Raw genomic sequence first — 22,477 nt, 5'->3', positions numbered from 1 at the left:
TAGAGAATTCTCAGAGTATGACAACAAAAAGACCAGAGTCCTAGCAGGTAAGGAATTGACCAGGGCCTGAGGACACACTAAAGAAACAAGGACTGTTTGGTCTACAAAGGCAAAGGCTGAGCTCAGAGAATTATGATAAAAATGATGATGGGTGTGGACTGGTAGGCATGGATTTAGATATAAGAATTCTTTGAAATTCAACAAGGGGGGACAGCTGGATGGTGCAGTGGATAAAGCACCGGCCCTGGATTCAGGAGGACCTGAGTTCAAATCTGACCTCAGACACTTGACACTTACTAGCTGTGTGACCCTGGGCAAGTCACTTAACCCTCACTGCCCGGCAAAAAAAACAAAACAAAACAAAAAAAACACCCTCTAACAAGGTGAGCTCAGTACCAAAAAGGAGTCCTTCCTTCTAAAGGTAGGAAACATCTTTATAAATCTAAGGGTCCTTCAAAGAGAGTACCATAAGGAACAGAAAGGGTTTGTCTGCATCTAAGCTAGGCAGAAAAGGCTAAAGAGAGAAGTTGGGACATATAGGGCTTTAAGGTTTTGACACGGATAACCACCTTGGACAGTGCACTGCTTTGGAGCCAGTGGGTACAGAAATCTTGGAAGGCCCATGGGCTCAATCCAGTGTGATCTGTGTTCTCTCCCTGAAGCTGGTCTTTTAAGGCGGGGAAGAGGCAGAGGGGACTGGAAGCAAGTGATAATAATAAGTCCAGAGTGACTGAAAGGTTTGTCTTTCAAGGCCTTTAATTCAGTTTGGTGAAAATGCATTAGAATAGAATCAAGAATCTTTACATATAACTGGAAAAAATAAAATACTATTAAGTGGGAAAAAATAAAATAGAAGGAAAAAGGTGGCTCACAATAATTAGTTATTAATATAAGTCTAATATTCTCTCAGAATTATGCCAAAAGATGATCATCAACTGAAAACAATGCTTAGCAACAACATTTGTGACAACAAAAATATGCAGACCAAATATGTGTTTAATGTTTAGGAAATGGCTGAAAAACTGTGGCTCATGAATGTACTAGAAATGTGCTATAAATTATACTGAATATGATAGGTTCAGAAAACCATGGGAAGACTTTCATGAAGTAATATGGAATGAAGAAAGCAAAGACAAAAAGACGATATAAGAAATGATACAATTTAATGGTAGGAAAGGCTACCAAAATGTAAATTAAGTGAACACTGGTTAAGTATAATACTCTTGAAATGCTCAGATTAAAAAGCAAGAACCTTCATCACCCCTGGAGGAAGACTGATAGAAGACAGGATGAGGAGGATTTTCCTGCCAGGGATTCATCTGGGAGGACTAGAATTGTAAAATAACAATTGGACATTTCTAACCTAAGGACTGACTCTAGTCATTCAGTCCGCCAGTCAATGAGCATTATCAAGTACAGTGACTTTGTGCCAGGCATGCGCTGAGCACTGGGCATACAAAGAAAAGCAAAAGCCAGTTCCTGCCCTCCAGATGCTCCCATCCTAATGGGAAAGACAAAATATAAACACCTAGGGACATGACTGAGAGAGAGTAAATCGAAGGCATCTGAAAGGGAAAGGCTTTCTCAGCTGGAGGGAGGGGGCCTGGGCCTGGGAGCTTTTGAGCTGAGTCCTGAAGGAAACCAGGGAGGCTAAGAGGAGGTACTTCTTATGGGATCATCAAATGAGAATTAAAAGGAGATTTAGAGGTCATTTGGTTCAACATCATCATTTTACAAGTAAGGAAACTGAGGCTTAGAGAAGAGAAGTAATGTCCTCAAGGTCACATGGGTAATTTTCTACTCTACCAAATTGCCCCTTGTCCCAAGCACAAATTTGACCTTATATAAATGGTGATAGGCCAGAAGAGGGATGGATAGGGAAATATAGGGAGCTTGTGGTCTTCCCAGTTCTGAATCAAATTGCTCCCTCAAGGAGATTAGAGTAACAGCTAGGGCTACAGGTGGATTATATGAAGGGGGAGGGAAAGGGAAAGGGAAAGGGGAAGGTAGAGGAATAAGCATTTATATAGCACCTACTGTGTGCCAGGCACTGTGCTAAGAGCTTCACAAATTCATCTCATTTGATATGATGGATTCTAGTATAGGTAGAACAAATGCTTTGGCATTCATTCTCTTGGAGTTAGCCTTCGGTCTCACAGAAGTGAGATACCCTCTGCCCACAGACAGGAAGGCTCTGTTCCTCTAACCACTGAGAGGACAGGTCCACCATCTGTCTCTGTCATGGAACAGGCCGTGTTCTGACAGTTCCTGGGAGCCTGGTCAGTTGGTTTGGAACACAGAGAACAGAGAACAAGCATGGCTGTTTTTAGAGGAAGATGAATCAGGCTTTCCAAGCCATGTTGGCTAAACCAGGAATCTGGCCTTCAGGCAATCCCAGCCGGCCAGGAAATTAGCCCCAATGGTTTGGGTTATTTCTCAAGAGCACTGAGCCCAAAAGGCTTTTAGATCTTCCGTCCATCCCTTGCCTCCCTTTGGAAGTACAAGTTTGAAGGACATCAGGACCTGAAAAGGGTCAATGAGTTGGGGCTAAGTAGAGATACAAAGTAGGAGGGAGGTCAGTAATGGAAATATCTCCTCTGTCTGGGAAAATTCGGGCTATCACTACGGATATAAGAGTTGGAAAGATCTGGTCTAGCTAAACTTCAGCAAACAGAGACACAACACTATATAAAAGTTGCCCTGTTTTCATAATAGGGAATCTTATGGATGAATTTTTACAGGAGCTCCTGAGATGAGAAACCCTGTCATTCTAGAGCTAAATTTTGTTTGTGGCCAGCAGCTCCAGGGACCCAAGTTAAATCTCTCTCTGTCTTAGTCTGAACCAAATGGCATCTAGGAAGTGCTTGGGGCCCTTCTGAGTAAGGCAGTTAACTCCCAGAAGGGATTGGTGACTACCTTACTCCAAGTCAATAACTCCTTTTCTGGCATTTAGGCTTATATTCCTGGATTGGATAAAGGATTCCAATAGTAGGTGCCTGGCCCAGATGGTGCCAGAGTACTGGCCCTTGGATCAAGAGTAATTCAATTCAAATCTGGCCTTAGATACTTAGGAGCTGTGTGACCCATGACAAATCACTTCACCCTGTTTGCCTCAGTTTCCTCATCTGTAAATTGAACTGGAGAAGGAAATGGCAAACCACTCTCATATCTTTGCCAAGAAAATTCCAAATGGGATCACAAAGAGTTGCACAGCACTAATAGACCAAAAAAAGGGTAAGTCCCTAGGTGAAAGCTCTGGAGAAAGCCACTTACTGTCCCTATAAGGCAGTGTTTTGGAGGAACTGTCTACTGTATGGGTCTGACATCCTTGGGAGGGCCTGATTTGGTTCTGCCCTGCCTCTTCCTCCTCCTACACAGGAACCAGGGTGATTCAAAGGAGAGGGGTGGGGATGCCAGCGCTAGAATGGGCCATTGCTAGACAGGCCCTCCCAGTGTTTTCCTGAGCTGCTTTGCTTTTGTTACCAACTCAAGGATGCATTTTGGAAAGTCTACGGCATAGTATAGATCGGTTCTGTTTCTTCTTCACTCAAGCAAGCTGTTTAGCATACTGGGAACCAAAATATAGGCAGGAAAAACCCCTCTCTATTTTCCAAGGGTAGAGGAAGGAGTTAAGGGAATTAATATGTTTCTTACCCAGAAAGCTAAAGGGAATTTCCACATCTATTATTAGGCAATATTCATAGATGTGCCCTGTTCCAGAATGAGTTCTGTGATCGGCCCTGATCAGACTGTGTATCTGGAGTAACCGTATTCAGTTCTGGGTGGCATATTTTAAGAAGTAGAATGTAAGCTTCCTGAAGACAGACACTATTTAGTTCTTTGGAACCCTAGCCCTTAACACAGTACTTTGAACATAGTAGGAACTCAATTAGTTTTTGTTGAATTGAAAAACACTGACGATCTAGAATGCATCCAGAATGACTAAGATCAGGTGAAGGAATTGGGAATGCTGAGCCTAGAGATAAAAGACCCAGGGATATGATGGCTATCTTCAAGTGTCTGAAGAAATGACACAAAAGAGAACCACCATAGAAGTGAAAATTGGAGGGGACATCTTTATCCTACTTGGCCTCAGGGCACATGACTAGAAACGGCAGTGGGAAATAGCAGAAAAGCTCAGTAGATTGGGCTGCTCTGGGGGCATCACTGGAGAGGCCTTTGAGCAGAGGCTGCCTGCCTATTTATTGCAGGTGTTGTAAAGCAGATTCCTGTACAGACCCAGGATGGGCCAGATGCCTTCTGAGGCCAACACTCCAGATTCTGCGGACAAACTTTCAAGAGGCTGACTGGCCTGTGCCAGTTTTCTTGCATATCACACACGCACGACAACTCTCACCCCAACCCTTTAAAATCAAACTATTACCAGTAATTTTACCTTAGACTGCTGCTTTCCTAAATTAAAAGAAGAAAAATGCAAATGCTACAATTCTAAGAGATGTGCTAATGATAATATTATTTGCTTTAGCTAGGCCAAGAGAAGTTAAAAAGTTTTCAGATTGAATTTGTAGGGTGATGATGAGTTCAAAATACAGTACTTGCTAATGCTGCAAATGCAAGATTTAGGACCTGGGTTTGGACTTTCATGAAATGCTAAAGTCTCCTCGGTCTTTTGGTTTTCCCACATGTGAACACATTTTCTGTTTAATCATCATTGATCGAATGGATTCATCTTTTGCTCCAGACAGGGCCAACTCATGTCAAGTACATTTATTTCCTTTCTAAAGGTGACCTTTATAAAGCTTAGATCCCAAACCTGAATTCTCTTGGGGGATTGGGGGGATTGGTTAGGCTGAAACGAATAAGGTTTTAGTAGGGTCTTGTTTAATAACAAGGGATTTAAAATTTTTTATAAGATAGAAACAGCATGCTGGAGATTTACAATTCCCTTCTTAAAGGGAATTGCTCTGCTATCTGAAGAGCCCCACAGTAATCATAAACACAGTGCTACTGGTTTTTCTGACACTTTAACAAATCTAACCCACATCAACCAATGGAGTTATTCCTTTTTGGACCCAAACACAAGCATTTAATTTCGAATCTAATAGGCAGGAAGAAACTCCTTTCATAAACTGCAGCAGGGGTTTGCATGCACTTCTTGGGCTAGTCTGTCCCTACCACAGCATCCCACTTCTGCACATATGATCCTGGCAGCTGGCACCTTTTCTGAGACATGTGACTAGCTTAAAATGGCCTAGCTGACATTGGCTGGGGCTTGACTGACACCAAAAAAACTCGTGTCTGGATATGAGAAGCAGCTCAAGGACTCAGAGAAATTTCAGGATAACATTTTGCATTACTTAATACTTAATATCCATTACTGAAAGGGGGGAAGAGGTGGGGAAGTTAGATGGTAGATAGGTCCTGAAGGACACATCCATTAGTCATCACATCTGAATCCTGGAGCCTCACCACTGACAAAACATAAGACAGATAAGTAATTTGCTTTCCTTTGCTTTAGAAACATTCCCTCTCTACATCTGGCCTGCTTGGAACCACGCCTGTCCTTTAAGCCAACACCAATCTGGCCCCTTTTCACCACCTTTCTTGGTCAACAACTCCTCAATGGAACTTCAACTAGCCTTCTCAAGGCCTTGAACAATCTCTCATCCTTGGAAGAGGAAAGCATGCTAGGGCACAAAAGTCTTAGCTGAGACCAGTATTTAAACAGAGAAGGCTAGATACTCAAGTAACACACAATTCAAGCAAACAGAGAACTAGTTTTTAAAAATGAATGAGAAAACCACTGGGTACTGGGAGAAAAAACACCACCAACAGGTTGGATATCTGGAAAGGAGGAGCAGAAAAGTGAATTATTCAACCCATTTTGCAGAGGGGGAAACTAAGGCCCAGAGAGCCGGCAAAGCTTTGCTCAAGATGACAGTTTGTAAATTGAACAGTTGTCCCTTTGAAACTAAGGGGTTGCAAATTAGAGCTTCCCCAGAAATGCTAGGGCCCATTTTCGAGAAGGGCTTCACCCTCTTGAATGATTGGCACTGGGTCAAGTGAGTGGGCCCCCGAGGAGAGAACTTCAACTGCTCTGGGATCCACCCCATCTTCTGCCCAGGCTTCCTCTTCTGCTCTCCACACTCCCACCCCCCCTCCCCAAGCAACCAACCTCCCTATTGGCCCCGCCCACACCTGACAGGAAGCCCCGCCCTCCTGCCATAGACACGCCCACGCACCCCTCCCTCGCTCCCATTGGCTCAACCTTCTGGGCCCCGCCCCTTCCCACCCCCCGATATAAAAGCCCCCACACCGCCCCGCCAGTCTCCACAGAGAGGCGGGTAGTGCCCTCCCTTCCGGGAGGGGTCGGGCCCAATAGGGCGGAGGGGGGGAGGGGGAAGGGGTGTTGTCCTCCCTCCAGCGCAGCGCCCTTGCAGCCGTCGCCGCCGCCGCCTTTTGCCCCCCTCCCCCACGGCACAGTCTCGACAAGCCGCAGCCGGGGCGCCGCAGTCGCCATTTTGACCGCCCGCCCCCTTTCCCCCCCTCCGGACTGTAATTACAGTAGGACCCCCCCCCCATAGACCTCATCTATCCCTTCGCCCACGGTCCGGCCCGCAGCCCCGGGGGCCGCCCCCGTTACCTCAGCTTTCCCCACTTCTGTCCGCCGAGGGGGTTTCCGGGGGGCCTCGGAGAAGATTTTTTTGGGGGGTGGAATTTGCCAGGGTCCCGAAGCCGGGCAGGGGGGGTGGGGGGGGTCGGCCGGGGCGGTTGTTGTTGTTGACTCGCGTTGCCGGGTTGCTTGGTCGCCACGACTACCGTGGCTATGGCGCCTCCGTTTCCTTCACCGGGGCAACTGTTGCTACCCACCCTACTTACGTCAGGCATGAGGGGGCGGTGCCTGCGCTGATTGGAAACGGCTCGGGAAGCTATTGGGTGGTGCTGCTGTCCGTTTTTCAGCATCTCAACATTATTGGCTTATAGGCACGCTCTTCAGCGCCCGCTCGAACACCCGGCGCCCCGATTCAGCTGCACCTACGCCCATCAAACGGAACTTCGCTCCGACTGGAAGTGCAGCCCATCACTCCCGCGAGAAATCCTGAAAGTCGTCTGGGTAGGGGAAGAGATAGTGCTGATAAGGTTACGATTGGACAAACTACTGGGAATATGTCTTTCTATTGGACTAAAATGTCTGTCATTCATCCCAAAGGCGGGGGGAGTGAGAACAACCCCCCCCCCCCAGTCTAGAAGGGATAGTAAGGAGTGGGCAGTGTCTGTGGGCTGGAGGGATAGTGCGCGTGCGCGACTCGAAAGGGCAGGCGGGAATCGTAGTCCGATCCTGCGGCACAGAGTTCCTACTTTCACCCTTCCTACGCGACCAGATGCCGGCCTTGCACCTCTGTCTGTCGTCACCACCCTTCTCCGATTCCTGATGTCACAGTTCCCCTCCTCTGTGTAGTTAGCTTCTGAAATGAGAGGAGGAGCTTCGTGACGTCACAATGCGCTAGCTTGGGGAAGGAAGGGGGGACGCCTAGCGCTTGGTTCTGCGGAACCCAGGCTTTCGAACCCTGCCAGCTCCTGCCCCCAGCGTACCCTTCTCCGGCCTGCGCCCCGCCGGGCTGAGGCTCCGGCTGGCGGGCAGGAAAGGTCAAGGTTGTCATTGCCGCGTCTTCTGCTATCTGGTGTTCGCAGGCGGCGACTTCTCCGGCTTCCGAAAGGTCTTCGGAATGGGCGGGGGACTTTAATTAGCGGCCTCGGTAATGAGGCGAGATAAGCAAAGTTCAGAGCTGGGACCCGCCGGCTAGTCTGTCGGCGCCCTTGGCGCGCTCCGCGCCCCTAGAGACCCTGCCGGGGGTCAGTCTGCGAGCCGGGTGCCTCCCGGAAGCCCTTCTGATGTGTCCTGGAGTGCACTGTCTTCACCTCGCCTCCCTCCCACCAGCCTGCATTTGGAATCCAGAAGTCCAACTTTTTAAAAATGTAAACTCCTTTCCTCATAGGCTGTTATATGATACCCTGGCCAAGGTCACTCTCCCCCCTTCTGGACCTGAGCCCCCGTATCTGTGCAGGAGGGGTTTGTATTACATGGTCTTAAGAAAGACTTTGCCAGCTCTTAAGGCTATTATAATAAGTTAGGCTTTATATGATTCATGTTGAGATGATTTTGGATCCCAAAATTGGGACAGCTAGGCGACGAAATGGATAGAGACAAGTTGGGCCTGGAGTCAGGAAGACCCGAGTTCAAATTTGGACCCAGACATTTCCTGGCTGTATGTGAAACCCTGGGCAAATCTACTTAACTTCTGTTTGTCTCAGTTTCTTCATCATGGGGATAAATAGCACCAACATCCTAGGATTTGTTGTGAGGACCAAATGAGATGAGAATTGTAAAGCTCTTAGTACAGTGTTTGGCACATAGTAAAAGCTACATGTTAGCTATTGTTGTTAGTTATTATCATATAGAGAACTGCCTGTTTCAAAACAACCTTTGAAGATTTCTCCAGGCTGCCCTTTCTTCCCTTCGCTCCAAACACAGAGAGAACCTGTCCTCAGAACCAGGAAACAACGAGATATCATGGCCATTCCTGTGCTTTGGTATCTGGTTTACAGAGGGTTAGTTTTAGACAGAAGTAAAATGTTTGGCGTCTGCAGCTTCATAGCATTTTGCTTCTAAAATTCTAAGATAGGAGAAGTAGAATTTACTGAGGGTCTACTGGTAATGAATTTCAAAACTAAACCCAGGTTTGGAGTGGGAGGAGATTTTCTTCTCTCTAAAAGATGCTGTGACTTCTCTTCTGGTTCTTGTATCTCCTACTGTCAATGAACTTTACTTTATGGGAGTGTGTGTGTTTTTGGGGAGGGAAGTAGGTTTATCTTAAACTAGATTGGAAATTTAAGCTAAGCTGAGGGTTGGGGGGGGGGGGCGGGCAGTGCTGGAGCTTGTATCCACCCTACCCAGCAGCCCTCACTCAACTCTCAATAATATTTTGGATAATGATATAACTTTGATCATTGGAAAAGCTGAATAGCATGCTGGGAGTCAAGTCCTGATTGTTCTTATTAACTGTGTGACCCAAAGTCACTTTCTAAATGATGAATCGGCTAGATGGCCCTTCAATTAAAAAAACATTAACTGTGCAAGTGCACTGTGATGGGATACAGACGAAAATGAAAGGAGCTTACAAATAGCATGGGGGAAAATAACACTGTATCCAAGTATGTAAGTAAATACAAAATGTATAAAATAAAATTACGAAGTAATTTTTAGGGGATGAGGAGAACACTAGCAACTTGCAAGGGATGAGGAAAGCCCATGTCTCCTGGAGGAAACATTCTGACATAACCTTGGATTCTTCAAACAAGAGTCCTGTGTGCCTCAGTTTTTCTCTCTGAAGCCCCACAAGGCTCTGATCCTTGCCCCCAGGAGTTTTTATGACATGTTTCTTGCAACAAACCTGTGAGGCAGAAGTAGATACCAATCCCAAGTATGTTTTATCATGTTATCTAACATCAACTGGGCCTTCACTGCAAGAAGGCAATTCTTTTGTCCTCTAACAATCTCAGTGTCCCAGAAACCATTTCAAACCTTCTCTTCCCTCCTCAGCCTGTCCCTTTTTCTCAGCTGATTATCTCATCTCTTTTGATATGAGAATTGAGGCCATTCTATGTGTAAGCTTCTCCTTCTCCCCTTCTCCCTAACTGAAAATACCTTAAGATATCCCCTAACACTCCTTTCCTACAATCTCCTTGCCAAGTGGCCAATGCTTCACATGTGTCCTTGGATCCCAATACCTCCAGTCTTCAGCAGATTGCAACTTTCATTATCTCCATTCTCCCTCCAAAATTCGGTTCTTTCCCTGCTGCCAAACAGGCCCAATGCTCCAGCCTTAAAACAAACAAACAAACAAACCTTTCTAGCTCTTTTATATTCCTCCCTTTCCTCAAACTCCTTTAAAATTTATTAAGCTCCTGGTACTATGTGCCCTAGACTAAGCATTGTAAGCATTGGGAAGATACAAAAAACCAAAAAGAAGCCCCACCCCCAGTCCCTACTGTCTAAGAACTCTCACAGTTTAATGGGGAAGGTAACATGCAAAATAACTTGCCTCTGCTTTCTTTGCTCTCTTCAATCCTTTGCTATCTAGAGTTAACCCTACTTAGTCCCTTAACTGAAACTTCCCTCTCCAAAATACCAAGAATCTGGAAACCTGGAATTTCTCAGTCCTAATCCTTCTTGACCCTGTCTGCAGCATTTTGACATCAACATTGACTCCCCATTAAGGGCCTCCTGGATACCCTTATTCCTGGTTCGAATCTTCCAGTCTGTTGGATTGGTTGGTATCTTCTTGGTCTCCTTTGCTAGATCATCATTATGCTCCCAGTGGGTGCTCTCCAAGGGCTCTTGATTCTAGGCCCTCTTTTTTCTCTAGACTCTTTTCTAACATCAGCTCCTGTGGCTTCTGACAAATAAGGATCAGAACTAGAATTTGAACTCAGTCTCTATGCAGATCAATATCTTTCCCATGCATCATGCCACTCAGGTCCTCCCTTGATGCCTCTTTACATGATTTAAAACTCTTCTTGAACATTTCAAACTAGGTAACCCAGTGAAATCTCAAACTCAGGCATATCCAAAAGAGGACTCTCTGGCATGCACTCTTACTCCTTTACCTCTGCATAGAATCCCTCTCTTCAAGCACCACTGGTGGTTCTACATGAAAGCCCAGTTTGGGCCCTCATCAACCCTTGCTTGAATTATTATTGTAACCTTCTAACTGGTTTCCTGGCTTCATCATTCTCCATTATTGGTCCATGACCTCCTCCTATCTGGGCCTCACTTCTGTGGCTTTAGTTGCAGGCTTTCCTCTTTATTTGAATTTTTTTTAAAGGACTTTTACTTTATTTTTTTAAAGTGGGGCATTGAGGGTTAAGTGACTTACCCAGGGTCACACAGCTGGTAAGCATCAAGTGTCTGAGGTGGACAAATTTTGAACTCAAGTCCTCCTGAATCCAGCCAGTGCTTTATCCACTGCGCCACCTAGCTGCCCCTTATTTGAATTATTATGGTAACGTCTTAATTGGTAACTGGTCTTTTCCCTCTCTAATTTATCCTACACACCTTTGAAAACTCAAGAATCTTCCCAATGCGCTACTTATCATTCCTCTGCTCAAAAATCTTGTGATCTCCCCTTATCTCCTACACGATATAAGATACAAACTCATATGTCCTGATCTCATTTGTTAATCAGGAAAAGTAGAGGAAGACTTTTGGAGAGCAGCAACAATTGTCATGATAATTGGATTGCATTTGTGCATGGGGTTTATCCCTCTCTAGATTATAAACTCCATGAAAGCAGTGAGCGTGCGCCAGCATTTCTTGTATCCCTCCTAGAATACAAAAAATAAATTCCATTTAATTAAGAAAAGTTATTTGCAGAGAATTTCAGATGGCCAGTCTATAGCCCCCCTCCCCCGCCCCAAATCCCTACAACATCCCAAGTGGGTCTCATAGCCCAAGAAAAATAGTGATTGTCATATATTATCTTCAACCCCCTTATTGAATCAACCTTAACACCCAACACCAAGTGTTATGATGTTTTCACCATATCACAAGTAGTGTAGTATTGGTGTTCGTGTTAGGGTGAAATATCAACTTGGGATGAGGAGAGAACAAAAATGGTTATTGAAATGAAAACCCTCAAGGGGAAAGATTAGATAGATAGACAGACACATAGATATACAGATAGATAGATGATAGACAGATAGATGGATGAATGATAGATATTGAGATGTATCTCAATCCAAAAAGGTGGTTTTGAACAGATGTGATTGCTGACCCAGAAAGTGGCTTTCGTGTTTGATACCTCTTGTCTACACCTCTCGATCATCTCCTTCTCTTCTCACTCTCTCCTTTTTGTTTGGAATGAGCACTCAAATGTTTGCTTTGTTTTGTTTATATCTCCCATTCCTTTGACTATGAATCTTCCTTGATTCCAGTAGAATGTGAGCATTTAGCCATCAAAGACTATTTCTTTCTTTCTTTTTTTTTTTTTTTTGGTGTTTGTTTTTTAATGCTGGAGATCTTTGGAGAATAAAAAATCTGCTGCAGGATTGGAGAAGGGCAAATGTTGTTGCTGTAATTCTCAAAAAAGGGAATGGGGTGGAGCCAGCAAATTCTTATTGACTGGTAAACTCAACATCTATTTTTAGAAAAATCATAGAAGACATTATTAAGCAGTTGGCTTGTGAGTACTTAGGGAAGGCAGTGTGATGACAAAGACCCACCTTGGATGTTTCACACATCTTTGTAATTCTTCTTTCCTCCTTGTTTGCCAGGGAAACTAGATTGGTACAGAAGAAAACTGTAGATTTGAAGGAAGCATTTTTGTTTGCATGTTTGTGATAAAATGAAGACACTCTCCTTGTTTTGGGTGATACAATGTACAGATGGTACTGTCTGGGGCAGCTAGATGGTGCAGTGGTAAAGCACCGGCCCTGGATTCAGGAGGACCTGAGTTCAAATATGACCTTAGACACTTGACACTTACTAGCTGTGTGACCCCGGGCAAGTCACTTAACCCTCATTGCCCTGAAAAAAACAAACAAACAAACAAACAGATGGTACTGTCTGATAGGATTGGAACTGATTTAATGACTGGATCCAAAGAATCATCAATGAGTCAATATTGGCCACTTTAATGGAAGGTCTCTAGTGTAAAACAGTCGCTCAGGAAGAGCTAGCGGTCTCCTGGCCCTTTGCTATGGATCATTTTTATGGATCAAGTATTAAGTGCCTGTTAATGTGCTAGGTGCTGAGGGATGCAGATTCAAAAATTGGAGATGATTGATACCCTCAAGGAAGAGGCTTTTCTACTGTGTGGATCCAACTTTATGAAGGCTCTAGAGGTCAATATTTGCATGTCATATCTGCAGATGAAACAGAGCTTTTGGAGGGTTAGCTAACTTAGACCAAATCCAAAACATGCTCAAACCAATAGGCCGGCCAAAGAAGACATTTAATAGGGGTAAATGTTTATTTCTTCACCTGAGTTCCAAAATAAAATTTCTAAATACACAATGTGAAAAACCAAAGGAAATCTGAGGATTTTAGGGGACCACAAGTTAGAGAAATCAACAGTATGTTAGGGCAACCAGCATAGCTGGTTTTTTATTCTAGACGGAATTCAGATTATATATCATTGTCTAGAAAGAGGGAAGGAATAACTGTTACTATATATGCATGTTTTGTGAGTCTACATCTGGAGAACCATGCTCAGTTCTGGGCATCCTGTTTTAGGAAAGACTTAGACAAAGGAGGGGGATTCAGAAGTCAACCAGCATTGTGAGTACTAGAAAACATAGAAACTAGAAAGCATAAGAGGGTTAGTTGAAGAATTTGAAGCCTGGAAGGAAACATGCATTAAGTGCCTACTATGTATATGTCAGACTGTGTTAAGAGCTTTTATAAATATTATCTTAGGGGGCAGCTAGGTGGCACAGTGGATAGAGCATCAGCACTGGAGTCAGGAGGACCTGAGTTCAAATCCGGCCTCAGACACTTAACACTTACTAGCTATTTGACCCTGGGCAAGTCACTTAAACCCAATTGCCTCACCAAAATGTATGAATGAATGAATGAACGAACGAATGAATGAATGAATATTATCTTAGGAAAGATAGGCTGCCTCTAGAGGTATGAATGCTCATTGGGAGGTCTTTAAGCATACTATATATAAACCATTTGTTGGGAATAATTTAGAAGGAATTTTTTGTTCATGAAAACTGATTCTAGCATTCAGGGCCTTCTACATGTTAGCCTTAGACTTATTTCACAGGAACCACCCCCCTTTGTAGTCTACCTTGGTGTCAAACTCAAATAGAAATGGGGGCCACTAATCTAGGACATCAGGATCCCAGTAGGCAGCATATTGACTTAGTTTTAAAATGTAATGTTATTTATGTTTAATTGTATTTTTGGTTATTTTGTTAAATATTTCCCAATTACATTTTTAAGGCAATTGGGGTTAAGTGGCTTCCCCAGGGTCACACAGCTAATAAGTGTCAAGTGTCTGAGGCTGGATTTGAACTCAGGTCCTCCTGAATCCAGGGACAGTGCTTTATCCACTTTGCCACCTAGATGCCCCTCCAAAGTATGCATCTTATTCCTGAATTTACCAAATGAAGAAGACCCCTTTGTCACCTTCCTCCTGCAACATGCCTAAAATCTGCATCTTTCCAACATCCAACAAGCAGAACAATTTAAAATCCCAAGAAATAGGTTCCTGCCCCCTCCCCATTTCCCATTAGATTGTAAGCTCTTGGGGCAGCTAGGTGGCGCAATGGAAAAAGCACCGGCCCTGGATTCAGGAGGACCTGAGTTCAAATCCAGCCTCAGACACTTAACACTTACTAGCTGTGTGACCCTGAGCAAGTCACTTAACCCCAATTGCCTCACCAAAAAAAAAAAAAAGGAAAGAAAAAAAAAGATTGTAAGCTCTTTGAGGGCAGGAACTGTGTCTTACCTCTTTTTGTATCCCGACTACTTAACACAATGCTTGGCACACAGTGGGTACTTAATAAATGTTGATTTTCACTTACCATGCTACCTTGTATCATGCTCTGATGAAACACACCACATGAATGTATGTGACTTGTAAATTCCTTGAGAATAGGCATAGTCATCAGTTCATCTTTGTATTCTGGGTGGGTACCCAGCACAGTGGTTCCTTTAATAAATGTTTGTCTAGGGGCAGCTAGGTGGCGCAGTGGATAGAGCACCGGCCCTGGATTCAGGAGTACCTGAGTTCAAATCCGGCCTTAGACACTTAACACATACTAGCTGTGTGACCCTGGGCAAGTCACTTAACCCCAATTGCCTCACCAAAAACACCACCACCACAACAAAAACAAACAAAATGTTTGTCTAACTGAATTGGAATGTTCACTTTCCACATCCAACACCTCTGCCCACACCTGGGGTGTTTTGTATTTTTTTTTTATGAGATATTTTATTTTTTCCGTTACATGTAAAGATAGTTCTCAACTTTTGTTTATACATGCTTTACAATTTCAGATTTTTCTCCCTCCCCCCCCTCCCTCCCCCCTCCCCTAGACAGCAGGTAATTTTTGTATTTTTTTTAAAGAAGAAGCCCTTTGACTGACTTCTGCACACCTGGGTGAGGGAGATGTGCATAACTCGGGGTCAAAGGGCTTGTTTCTTAAAAAAAAAACAACAAACAAAAAAAGACAAGAGAGACCATCGGTGGACTCTGGAGCTCTCCTGGGAGCCCTCAGTCAGGCATGTGGGATGCTGGCCTCCCAACTTGACTTTCAGAGCTCACAGTCCTAGAAGCCTAAAATGACCGGCATCCCCTCGGTAAGATTAATTCTCACCTTGGTTGAGCCTCAGAGCTCTTATTTTACTTCTTGTTTATTCTTCAGCCTACTCCTCCTCTCTACCATAATATTTGTAAAGGGCTTTGCAAACTCTCTATAGCTCCCCTAATTTTTGTCAACTGTTTACCTTGATAAAGAAATGTCCAGGAGGCAGCTAGGTGGTGCAGTGGATAAGGCATTGGCCCTGGATTCAGAAGGACCTGAGTTCAAATCCAGCCTCAGACACTTTATACATTCTAGCTGTGTGACCCTGGGCAAGTCACTTAACCCTCATTGCCCTGCAAAAAAAAAAAAAACCCACCAAAAAACAACCAAAAAAGCCAAGCAAACAAGAAATGTCCTAGCTATTCATGATGTTCTTTTCTGTAGCCAGTTTTTGGTGAGAGCTAAGTTGGTAAAAAATTATAATAATCATAATAATAAGCTAAGTGCTACTCTCCCCTTGAGAAGAGTGATCAGGCAAAGTGGACCCTAAGTATTATACCCCTAGATTACCAGTACTTGAGTTGTGGTGGAGAGAGAGAATTCTAGCTCGATACCCCTTTTGGACATAAGTGAAGAAATGAGCAAATGGCCATCCATTGCCCCCTCCTCCTGATCTCCACAAATGTGGAAATTTCTAGCTCCCTTTTAGAAAGGTGAGCCAGATGCCAGGTTAGATATGTATGCCACATTTCAAGCCATATCTAGATTTAAACAGCTACCTATCACACATATCTTATGCATAGGACTCAAATCTGGAGCCCTTCTGAATCCTAAGACCCATGATTTGCAGAGAGATCAACTGAAGCCCAGAAGGAGACAGATCAGTGTTTGAGTCACATGAATCCCATAGCCCTAACTTCCAGTGTTTTACCCCAAGTCATGCTAATCTTGACCCTGAAGAGAAAAAAATGTCCATAGGTCCCTAGAAAAATGGGAGCAATTGTTGCAGAATTTGGAATAATTTATCAGATTCCGTTGTTGTTGTTGCTGTTTTTTTAAAAGATTCAGAGGGGGAGGAAACAAGAATTATATCTTGGAAATTCTTGTGATAGCAAGGAAAAAGGCAATACAACTTTACCAAGAAAAAGAGGTCACAGGAGATGACAAAAGCTTTCCTCCTTTGACAGGTTTCTAGGCTGGCAAGATCAATGACATTATAGACATAATGTATCAGAAAAGCAGAATTTTCTTCATGTTGTCCTCACAAGCAAGATGGAAAAATGAGTTAGGTGAGAGTACAGCTGGGTGGATTTGGAATTGATTGAATGACCAGACCCAAAGGGTGAGTCATTAATTAGTTGATGTCAGCTTGGAAAGGAGTGCCTCAGGGACCATCTAGATGTCTTTGGTCCTGAGCTGTTTGACCTTTCTCAATGACTTGGATGAAGGCATAGATGACATTTTGAATCCAATTTCCGATGACCCAAAGCTAAGTATAGCTAACATACAGTATGACAGTCTGGATCTAAAAACATTTTTGGCAGCTTGAATGAGGAGCCATAGTGAACAGGATGAAATTAAATTGAGATAAATTAAAAATCCTTCACTTGGGTTAAAAAAAATCACCTTCACAAGTAATCAATGGGAGAAGTGTGGCTGGAAAGCAGTTTATATGAAAAAGATTTGGAAGTGTCCATGGACCGAAAACTCAACATGGGACTTGACGGTCAAACGAAGCTAACTCCAGCGTTTAGAAAATAATAGCTAGCATTTATGTGGCACTTTAAGCTTTGCAAAAACACTTTACTTAGAACAATTCTGGGAGGTAGGTACTATTATTTTCACCATGTTACAGATGAAGAAACTGAGGGACAAAGATTAAGTGAGCTTCCTAAGGTCATATAATGCATTAAATTCTGAAGCTGGATTTGGCTCTTAGCCACAGCGCCACCTAGCTGTGCAAGGAAAGCAGTGTTCATCCAAAGGAAGTAATAGTTTGACCTTGTTCAGGCCAAAGCCCGATGCTGGGAGCATGCCCAGAAGAGAATGAGCAGATTGGGGCTGAAGACTCTGCCATAAAAGGGCAATTAGAAGGAAATAGGTTTAAACTAGAGAAGAACATATTTAGCAGAAGGATACTAGCTGAAGGACTCTTCCATGGGAGGAAGATTAGCCATGTTCTGCTTGGCTTCAGATAATGGAACTAGGAGCAGTACATGGAAGTTGATGGAAGGCCATTGGAAGCTTGATGTACAAGAGCTACCCACAAGCTGGAATGGGCTGTCTCTAGAGGTGCACATCTTCAAGCAAAGGCTAGATGACTTAGCTAGAGCAGAGGACGAGTGCTCAGGCACAGCACAGGATGGCCCCTGTGGTCCCTTCCAATGCTAAGATGTCCTGTTCTATAAATTGTATAATGAGGTAGCTGGGTCATGCCCACTAAACAAAGGTCTGTCCTAGGCTCTCTTCTCCCTTTATACTGTTTCACTTGGTCATCTCATTCATTCAATTATCATCTCTATGCTGATGATTCTTAAATCTAATTATCTGGCCCTAACCTCTCTTCCAATCTCCCATCTTGAACTGGATATCCTGTAAACATCTTAAACTCAACATGTTCAGAGATAAACTCATAATCTTTCCTCCTAAAGCCATCTTCCTTCCAAAGTATCCTAATACTGAATTTTAAATTTTTCTCAATTACATGTAAAGATATTTTTTGAGTTCCAAATTTTTCTCCCCTCCTCCCTTCCCTCCCCCCTCCTGAAGCCAGGAAGCAATTTGATAGAGGTTATACATTACAATCATGTTAAACAAATCTCCACATTAATCAGAACAAAAGGAAAAAAAACCCACAAGAAAGAATCAATAAGAATAGCAAAAAAGCAATAATAAAACACTAAAAGTAAAAATAGTATGCTTCAGTCTGCATTCAGACTCCATATAGTTCTTTTTCTGAATGTGGAAAGAATTTTCTACCATATGTCTTTTGGCATTGTCTTGGATCATTGCATTGCTGAGAAGAGTTAAGTCTATCACAGTTGATTATCACACAATGTTGTTGATACTTTATACTTTGGTTCTCCTCATTTCACTCAGCATCAATTCATGTAAGTCTTTTCAGGTTTTTCTGAAATCCATTTGCATATCCTTTCTTACAGCCCAATAGTATTCCGTTACATTCATATACCACTTATTTGAAGGGTACCACTAGTCTGTCAGGTTGGTAACCTAGGTTCCATCCTTGACCTCCTCCTCACTCTCATCTCTCATATCTAATTCATTGCTAAGGCCTGTTGATGTTTACTTTTGTAACATCCCTCAAAAAGGCCCCTTCTCTCCTTTAATACTGCTACCACCTTGGTAGAATCCTTATGTAGAATCTCCTCATGCCTGGACTACTGCAATAGATTTCTGGTTGGTCTGCCTGCCCCAAATCTCTTCCTATTCCAGTCTATCCTCTACTCAGTCACATCCCAGCTAAAATTCTACTTTCTGCTAGAAGCCTTTCTCAACCCCTCTTTTATTACCTTCTCTCTGTTGATTATTTCCTATTTATCCTACATATAGCTTGTTTGTATATAGGCGTTTATATGTCATCTCTCCCGTTAGATTGTGAGCTCCTCAAGGTTAGGAACTGGCTTATATCTTTCTCTGTATCTCCAGGACTTAGCATAATCCGGCACATAATATATGCTTAATAAATGTTTATTGACTGACTCATTTACCTTTCAGGGCCTATGATTCCTTTAATTCCCCTCGGTCTGTTCCCCTTAGCCCTGTTTCTCAAATAGTGTCAGAACTTCTGTTTATGTTTCCCTGGGTCTCAGCCCCATATATAAGGCCCTGGACATTGCTTTTTTGGGGTGTGTGTGTGTGTGTGTGTGTGTGTGTGTGTGTGTGTAATGGAAAGAACACTTGATTTGGAGGCTGAAAACTAGGTTAGAATCCTGATGCTTTGTGACCTCAAAGCCTTTTGGGACTCTCTTCTCCTAATGAATAATAATAGCATTTATACAATAATTTAATGTTTGTAAATTTCTTTACGTATGCTGTCTCCTTGGGTCTTCACAACAACCTTGGTATTTAATGTCTTCCTGGCAACCACCCACCTTCCCAGTCTTATTTCTCGTGGGATTTTTTTTTTTTTTGCAGGGCAATGAGGGTTAAGTGACTTGCCCAGAGTCACACAGTGCTTTATCCACTAGTTGTTGTTGTTGTTGTTGTTGTTGTTATTTTATTATTTTGCGAGACAATGAGGGTTAAGTGACTTGCCATGGGTCACACAGTAAATGTCAAGTGTCTGCGGCCAGAATTGAATTCAGGCCCTCCTGAATCCTCCAGTCTTATTTCTTAGTACTTCATTTCATGGACTTCACATCCCAGCCAATCTGGATTACCAACTGTTCACCAAACTCCATCCTCCACCTCTTGCCTCTGTGGATTTGCACAAGCTATTTCCCATGTTTAGAATGAACTAACTACTTCCTGTACCTTTTCTTTAAGGCTCAATTCCTCTGGGAAATTTCCCCAATCTCTACCATTTACTTGTGTTCACTCCCTCTTCAAGTTTCCTCATAATATATTTACTTGTTTACTTGTTGTGTCTCCTCACACACTCAGTAAGTAGAGTATAATATTTTTGAGAGAAGAGACTTTTGTATTTTTATCTTTGCATGTCCAGCTCGAAACTCTTGAGTTCTCCATGGCAGGTGCCTACTGTTCATTGAATCAAATGGAACTAAAATCACTTTCCCTTTCTAGGATTTGGTTTCTTCATCTGAAATGAGGGGATTAAATTACAGGGTTTCTGAGATTCTGTCTTGTTTCTTTTTTTAATTTTTTTTTTGAGGCAATCAAGGTTAAGTGACTTGCCCAGGGTCACACAGCTAGTAAGTGTCAAGTGTCTGAGGTCAGATTTGAACTCAGGTCCTCCTGACTCCAGGGCTGGTGCTCTATCCACTGTGCCACCTGGCTGCCCCGATTCTGTTTTGTTTCTAAATCCTATGAGGGTGTTCTGCCAGCCAAAGGATCCAGGCCCCTTAGCTCCAAGTTGGAAGTCTAGTTAATTTCCACAACTGCAGTAATGACAGTGACACATACCCCCTTCAGTCCCCCGCCTCTCCGTCCTGCCTGATCATCTGCCTCTCCCCTCCCCCCCCCATCACTGGGGAAAGGTTATCACTAAACCCAGGTGACTTCCCTGGGAATGGAGGGGTCATGGAGACGGACACTGGTCCTGCGGCTAGCTGGAGGAGATAAGGGAGGTCATCCCTTATCTTACAGCAGTTGTCTATAAATGGGGAGGCAGAAGCAGGGATAGGAAAAGGCAGCTGGACTGGACATCAAGCTCTGACTCCGGGGCAGGTGTTTCTCCCCAGCAATCATTGCCTGTGGTCCACCATGCCCAAGGCCATGCTGCTTCTGGTACTGTGGGCTTTGCTGGGGGATCTGCCAGCAGCCGAAGGCCGGACATCTCCCTATGCCGTAAAACTGTGTGGCCGAGAGTTCATCCGGGCTGTCATCTTTACCTGTGGAGGATCTCGATGGAGACGGGCTAGGGCAGGTGAGTAGGGGGAAGGCAACAAGGACGCAGAATGAAGCCAAAGCCCAAATAAGCTACTGTGGGTGCTAGCAGAGAAGGGGTGCTTCAGGCTGGGGCAGGGAGAGCCGGGGATCATCGTCCAGAGCTGGAAGGGGTCTTAGAGGCTCTCTAATATAGTCCTCTCATTTCACAGATGAGGAAATGCAGGCTCAGAAAGCAGAAATGGAATTTACCCAGGGTTACATGGCCAGTCTGGGTCAGAGACAGGCTTTTAAACCCAGATTTTAGATTTCTTGGATGGGAGGCTTCAGAGCTGGAGGAGATCTTAGTGTCTACTTTAAGCTCATTTTATTGATGAGGAAACAGACATAGACATGTGAACTTATCATTCAAATTCCACTCATACTTAAGGGTTCTTCGGGGAGACAGTGGGTGTAGGGGGACGTGGAGAGACAAGTGGAAGGCATCGTTCTGTTCTGGGGAGAAAGGACATGAAGCTCAAAACCCAGGGTCCCTTGGGCACAGATGAGAGACACAAACTGAACATCTCTAAGTCTCTAGAGAGGGAAGTCTGAGGTAGTTAAGGGACTAAGAGAGGCTACAGTGTCCTGCTCTGTTTTCCAGGGGATGCCTTTGCCGAGGAGTTGGGGGGTGAGTCCCAGGAGACCACTTCGATTGAATGGCTCTCTAGCCCTCTCTTGCCCCTGTCCAGGGAGCCTGAAGACTTCTACAGCAGCGTGGGAGGCCCTGGCTGGTCCGGGATGGCCAGGAGCCGGCCGGAGTCGGAACCAGAGGCCAGGCCTGGCCAGGGCTTCCTTCGGGGTGGTCGGGATGTTCTGGCAGGTGTCTCCAGCAACTGCTGCAAGTGGGGCTGCAGCAAGACTGAGATCAGCAGCCTGTGCTAAACTCTAAAGATGTCTCTGCTCTGCCTGGTTCTAGACTCCAGGTCCCCCTGCTCTCTGAGGCCCTGCTCTGGCTCTTCCCTGTCACTCTTGTCCTGACTTTGTCCTTCCTTCACTCTATTTTCCAGAGCTAGACCAGGCCTATTGTTAGGTTCCAGGTCCTTCCCCTTTCTCTCTGCTCCTTATCCTTCTCTCCAAATTTCGCCCTCACCCCCTAGCTCCAGATCTGTATCATTCCTTCAACTTTGCATCTCTCCTCTGCTTGGCCCTTGAGCTTACTCTGCTCTGAACCTGTTTGGGGAATGGAGTCTGGGGGAATGGACGGGGCGTAAATTAACCCCACCCCATCACCCTCCGGACATCTGCTGTGGATTGGGCAGAGTGAGAGAGAATTCTCCTAAATCACTGATTTCTGGCCCAGGGGGGAAAATCGTCCTCAAGAGTTATAGGATCATAGATTTGAAGCCCGACAGGACCTTAGATGTATCTCCACAGTTTGCCCTGGGATTGGCCCATGCGTGACTGTGAATACCCACCATCATGCTGCGTTCAGTGATACCTACGTTTTTCTACACCCAGGATCATTCAGTCACACGGGGAAATGACAGTTGCTACTCTGTTCTCACTGTGGGGGATGGGAAAAGGGTGGGTGGCTGGGGTTAGGAGGCCGGATGCCTGGGTTCAGGATGCGGGTTGGCCCGGGTCCAAGTTCTCTCAACATCTCAATAAAACTCAGAATGACTCTGTGTGT

At 44.3% G+C, this 22,477-nt stretch overlaps 2 protein-coding genes across 7 annotated transcripts in view; one reads left to right on the top strand and one right to left on the bottom strand.

Moving 5' to 3' along the window:
- The window catches only part of RFX1 (regulatory factor X1), a 37,592-nt gene extending 30,653 nt beyond the window's left edge, over positions 1–6,939 (bottom strand). For 4 of the 5 annotated variants that reach the window (XM_043995076.1, XM_043995105.1, XM_043995084.1 and 1 more), the window contains exon 1: positions 6,605–6,801. Coding sequence is in view for 1 of the 5 variants with exons in the window: in XM_043995067.1 (XP_043851002.1) it covers positions 6,841–6,924 (84 nt within the window). In the remaining 4 variants the exon portion in view is untranslated. Of the gene's footprint in view, positions 1–6,604; positions 6,802–6,840 lie in introns of those variants that run through there. The other variant, XM_043995067.1, reaches the window with a different exon arrangement.
- Positions 1–22,434, top strand: part of RLN3 (relaxin 3) — a 36,513-nt gene extending 14,079 nt beyond the window's left edge. Inside the window, exons 2-3 of one of the 2 annotated variants that reach the window (XM_043995161.1) lie at positions 20,661–20,845; positions 21,449–22,434. In XM_043995161.1, the coding sequence (XP_043851096.1) occupies positions 20,683–20,845; positions 21,449–21,729 (444 nt within the window). In that variant the 5' untranslated portion in view covers positions 20,661–20,682 and the 3' untranslated portion in view covers positions 21,730–22,434. Of the gene's footprint in view, positions 1–20,646; positions 20,846–21,448 lie in introns of both variants that reach the window. The other variant, XM_043995152.1, reaches the window with a different exon arrangement.
- The last annotated feature ends 43 nt before the right edge of the window (positions 22,435–22,477 follow it).

The sequence above is a fragment of the Dromiciops gliroides genome, chromosome 1 (assembly GCF_019393635.1).
Source record: "Dromiciops gliroides isolate mDroGli1 chromosome 1, mDroGli1.pri, whole genome shotgun sequence".
In the NCBI taxonomy this organism is placed as follows: domain Eukaryota; kingdom Metazoa; phylum Chordata; class Mammalia; order Microbiotheria; family Microbiotheriidae; genus Dromiciops; species Dromiciops gliroides.
Note: the sequence above shows the minus strand (reverse complement) of the source record. Positions and strands in the feature narration are given on the sequence as shown.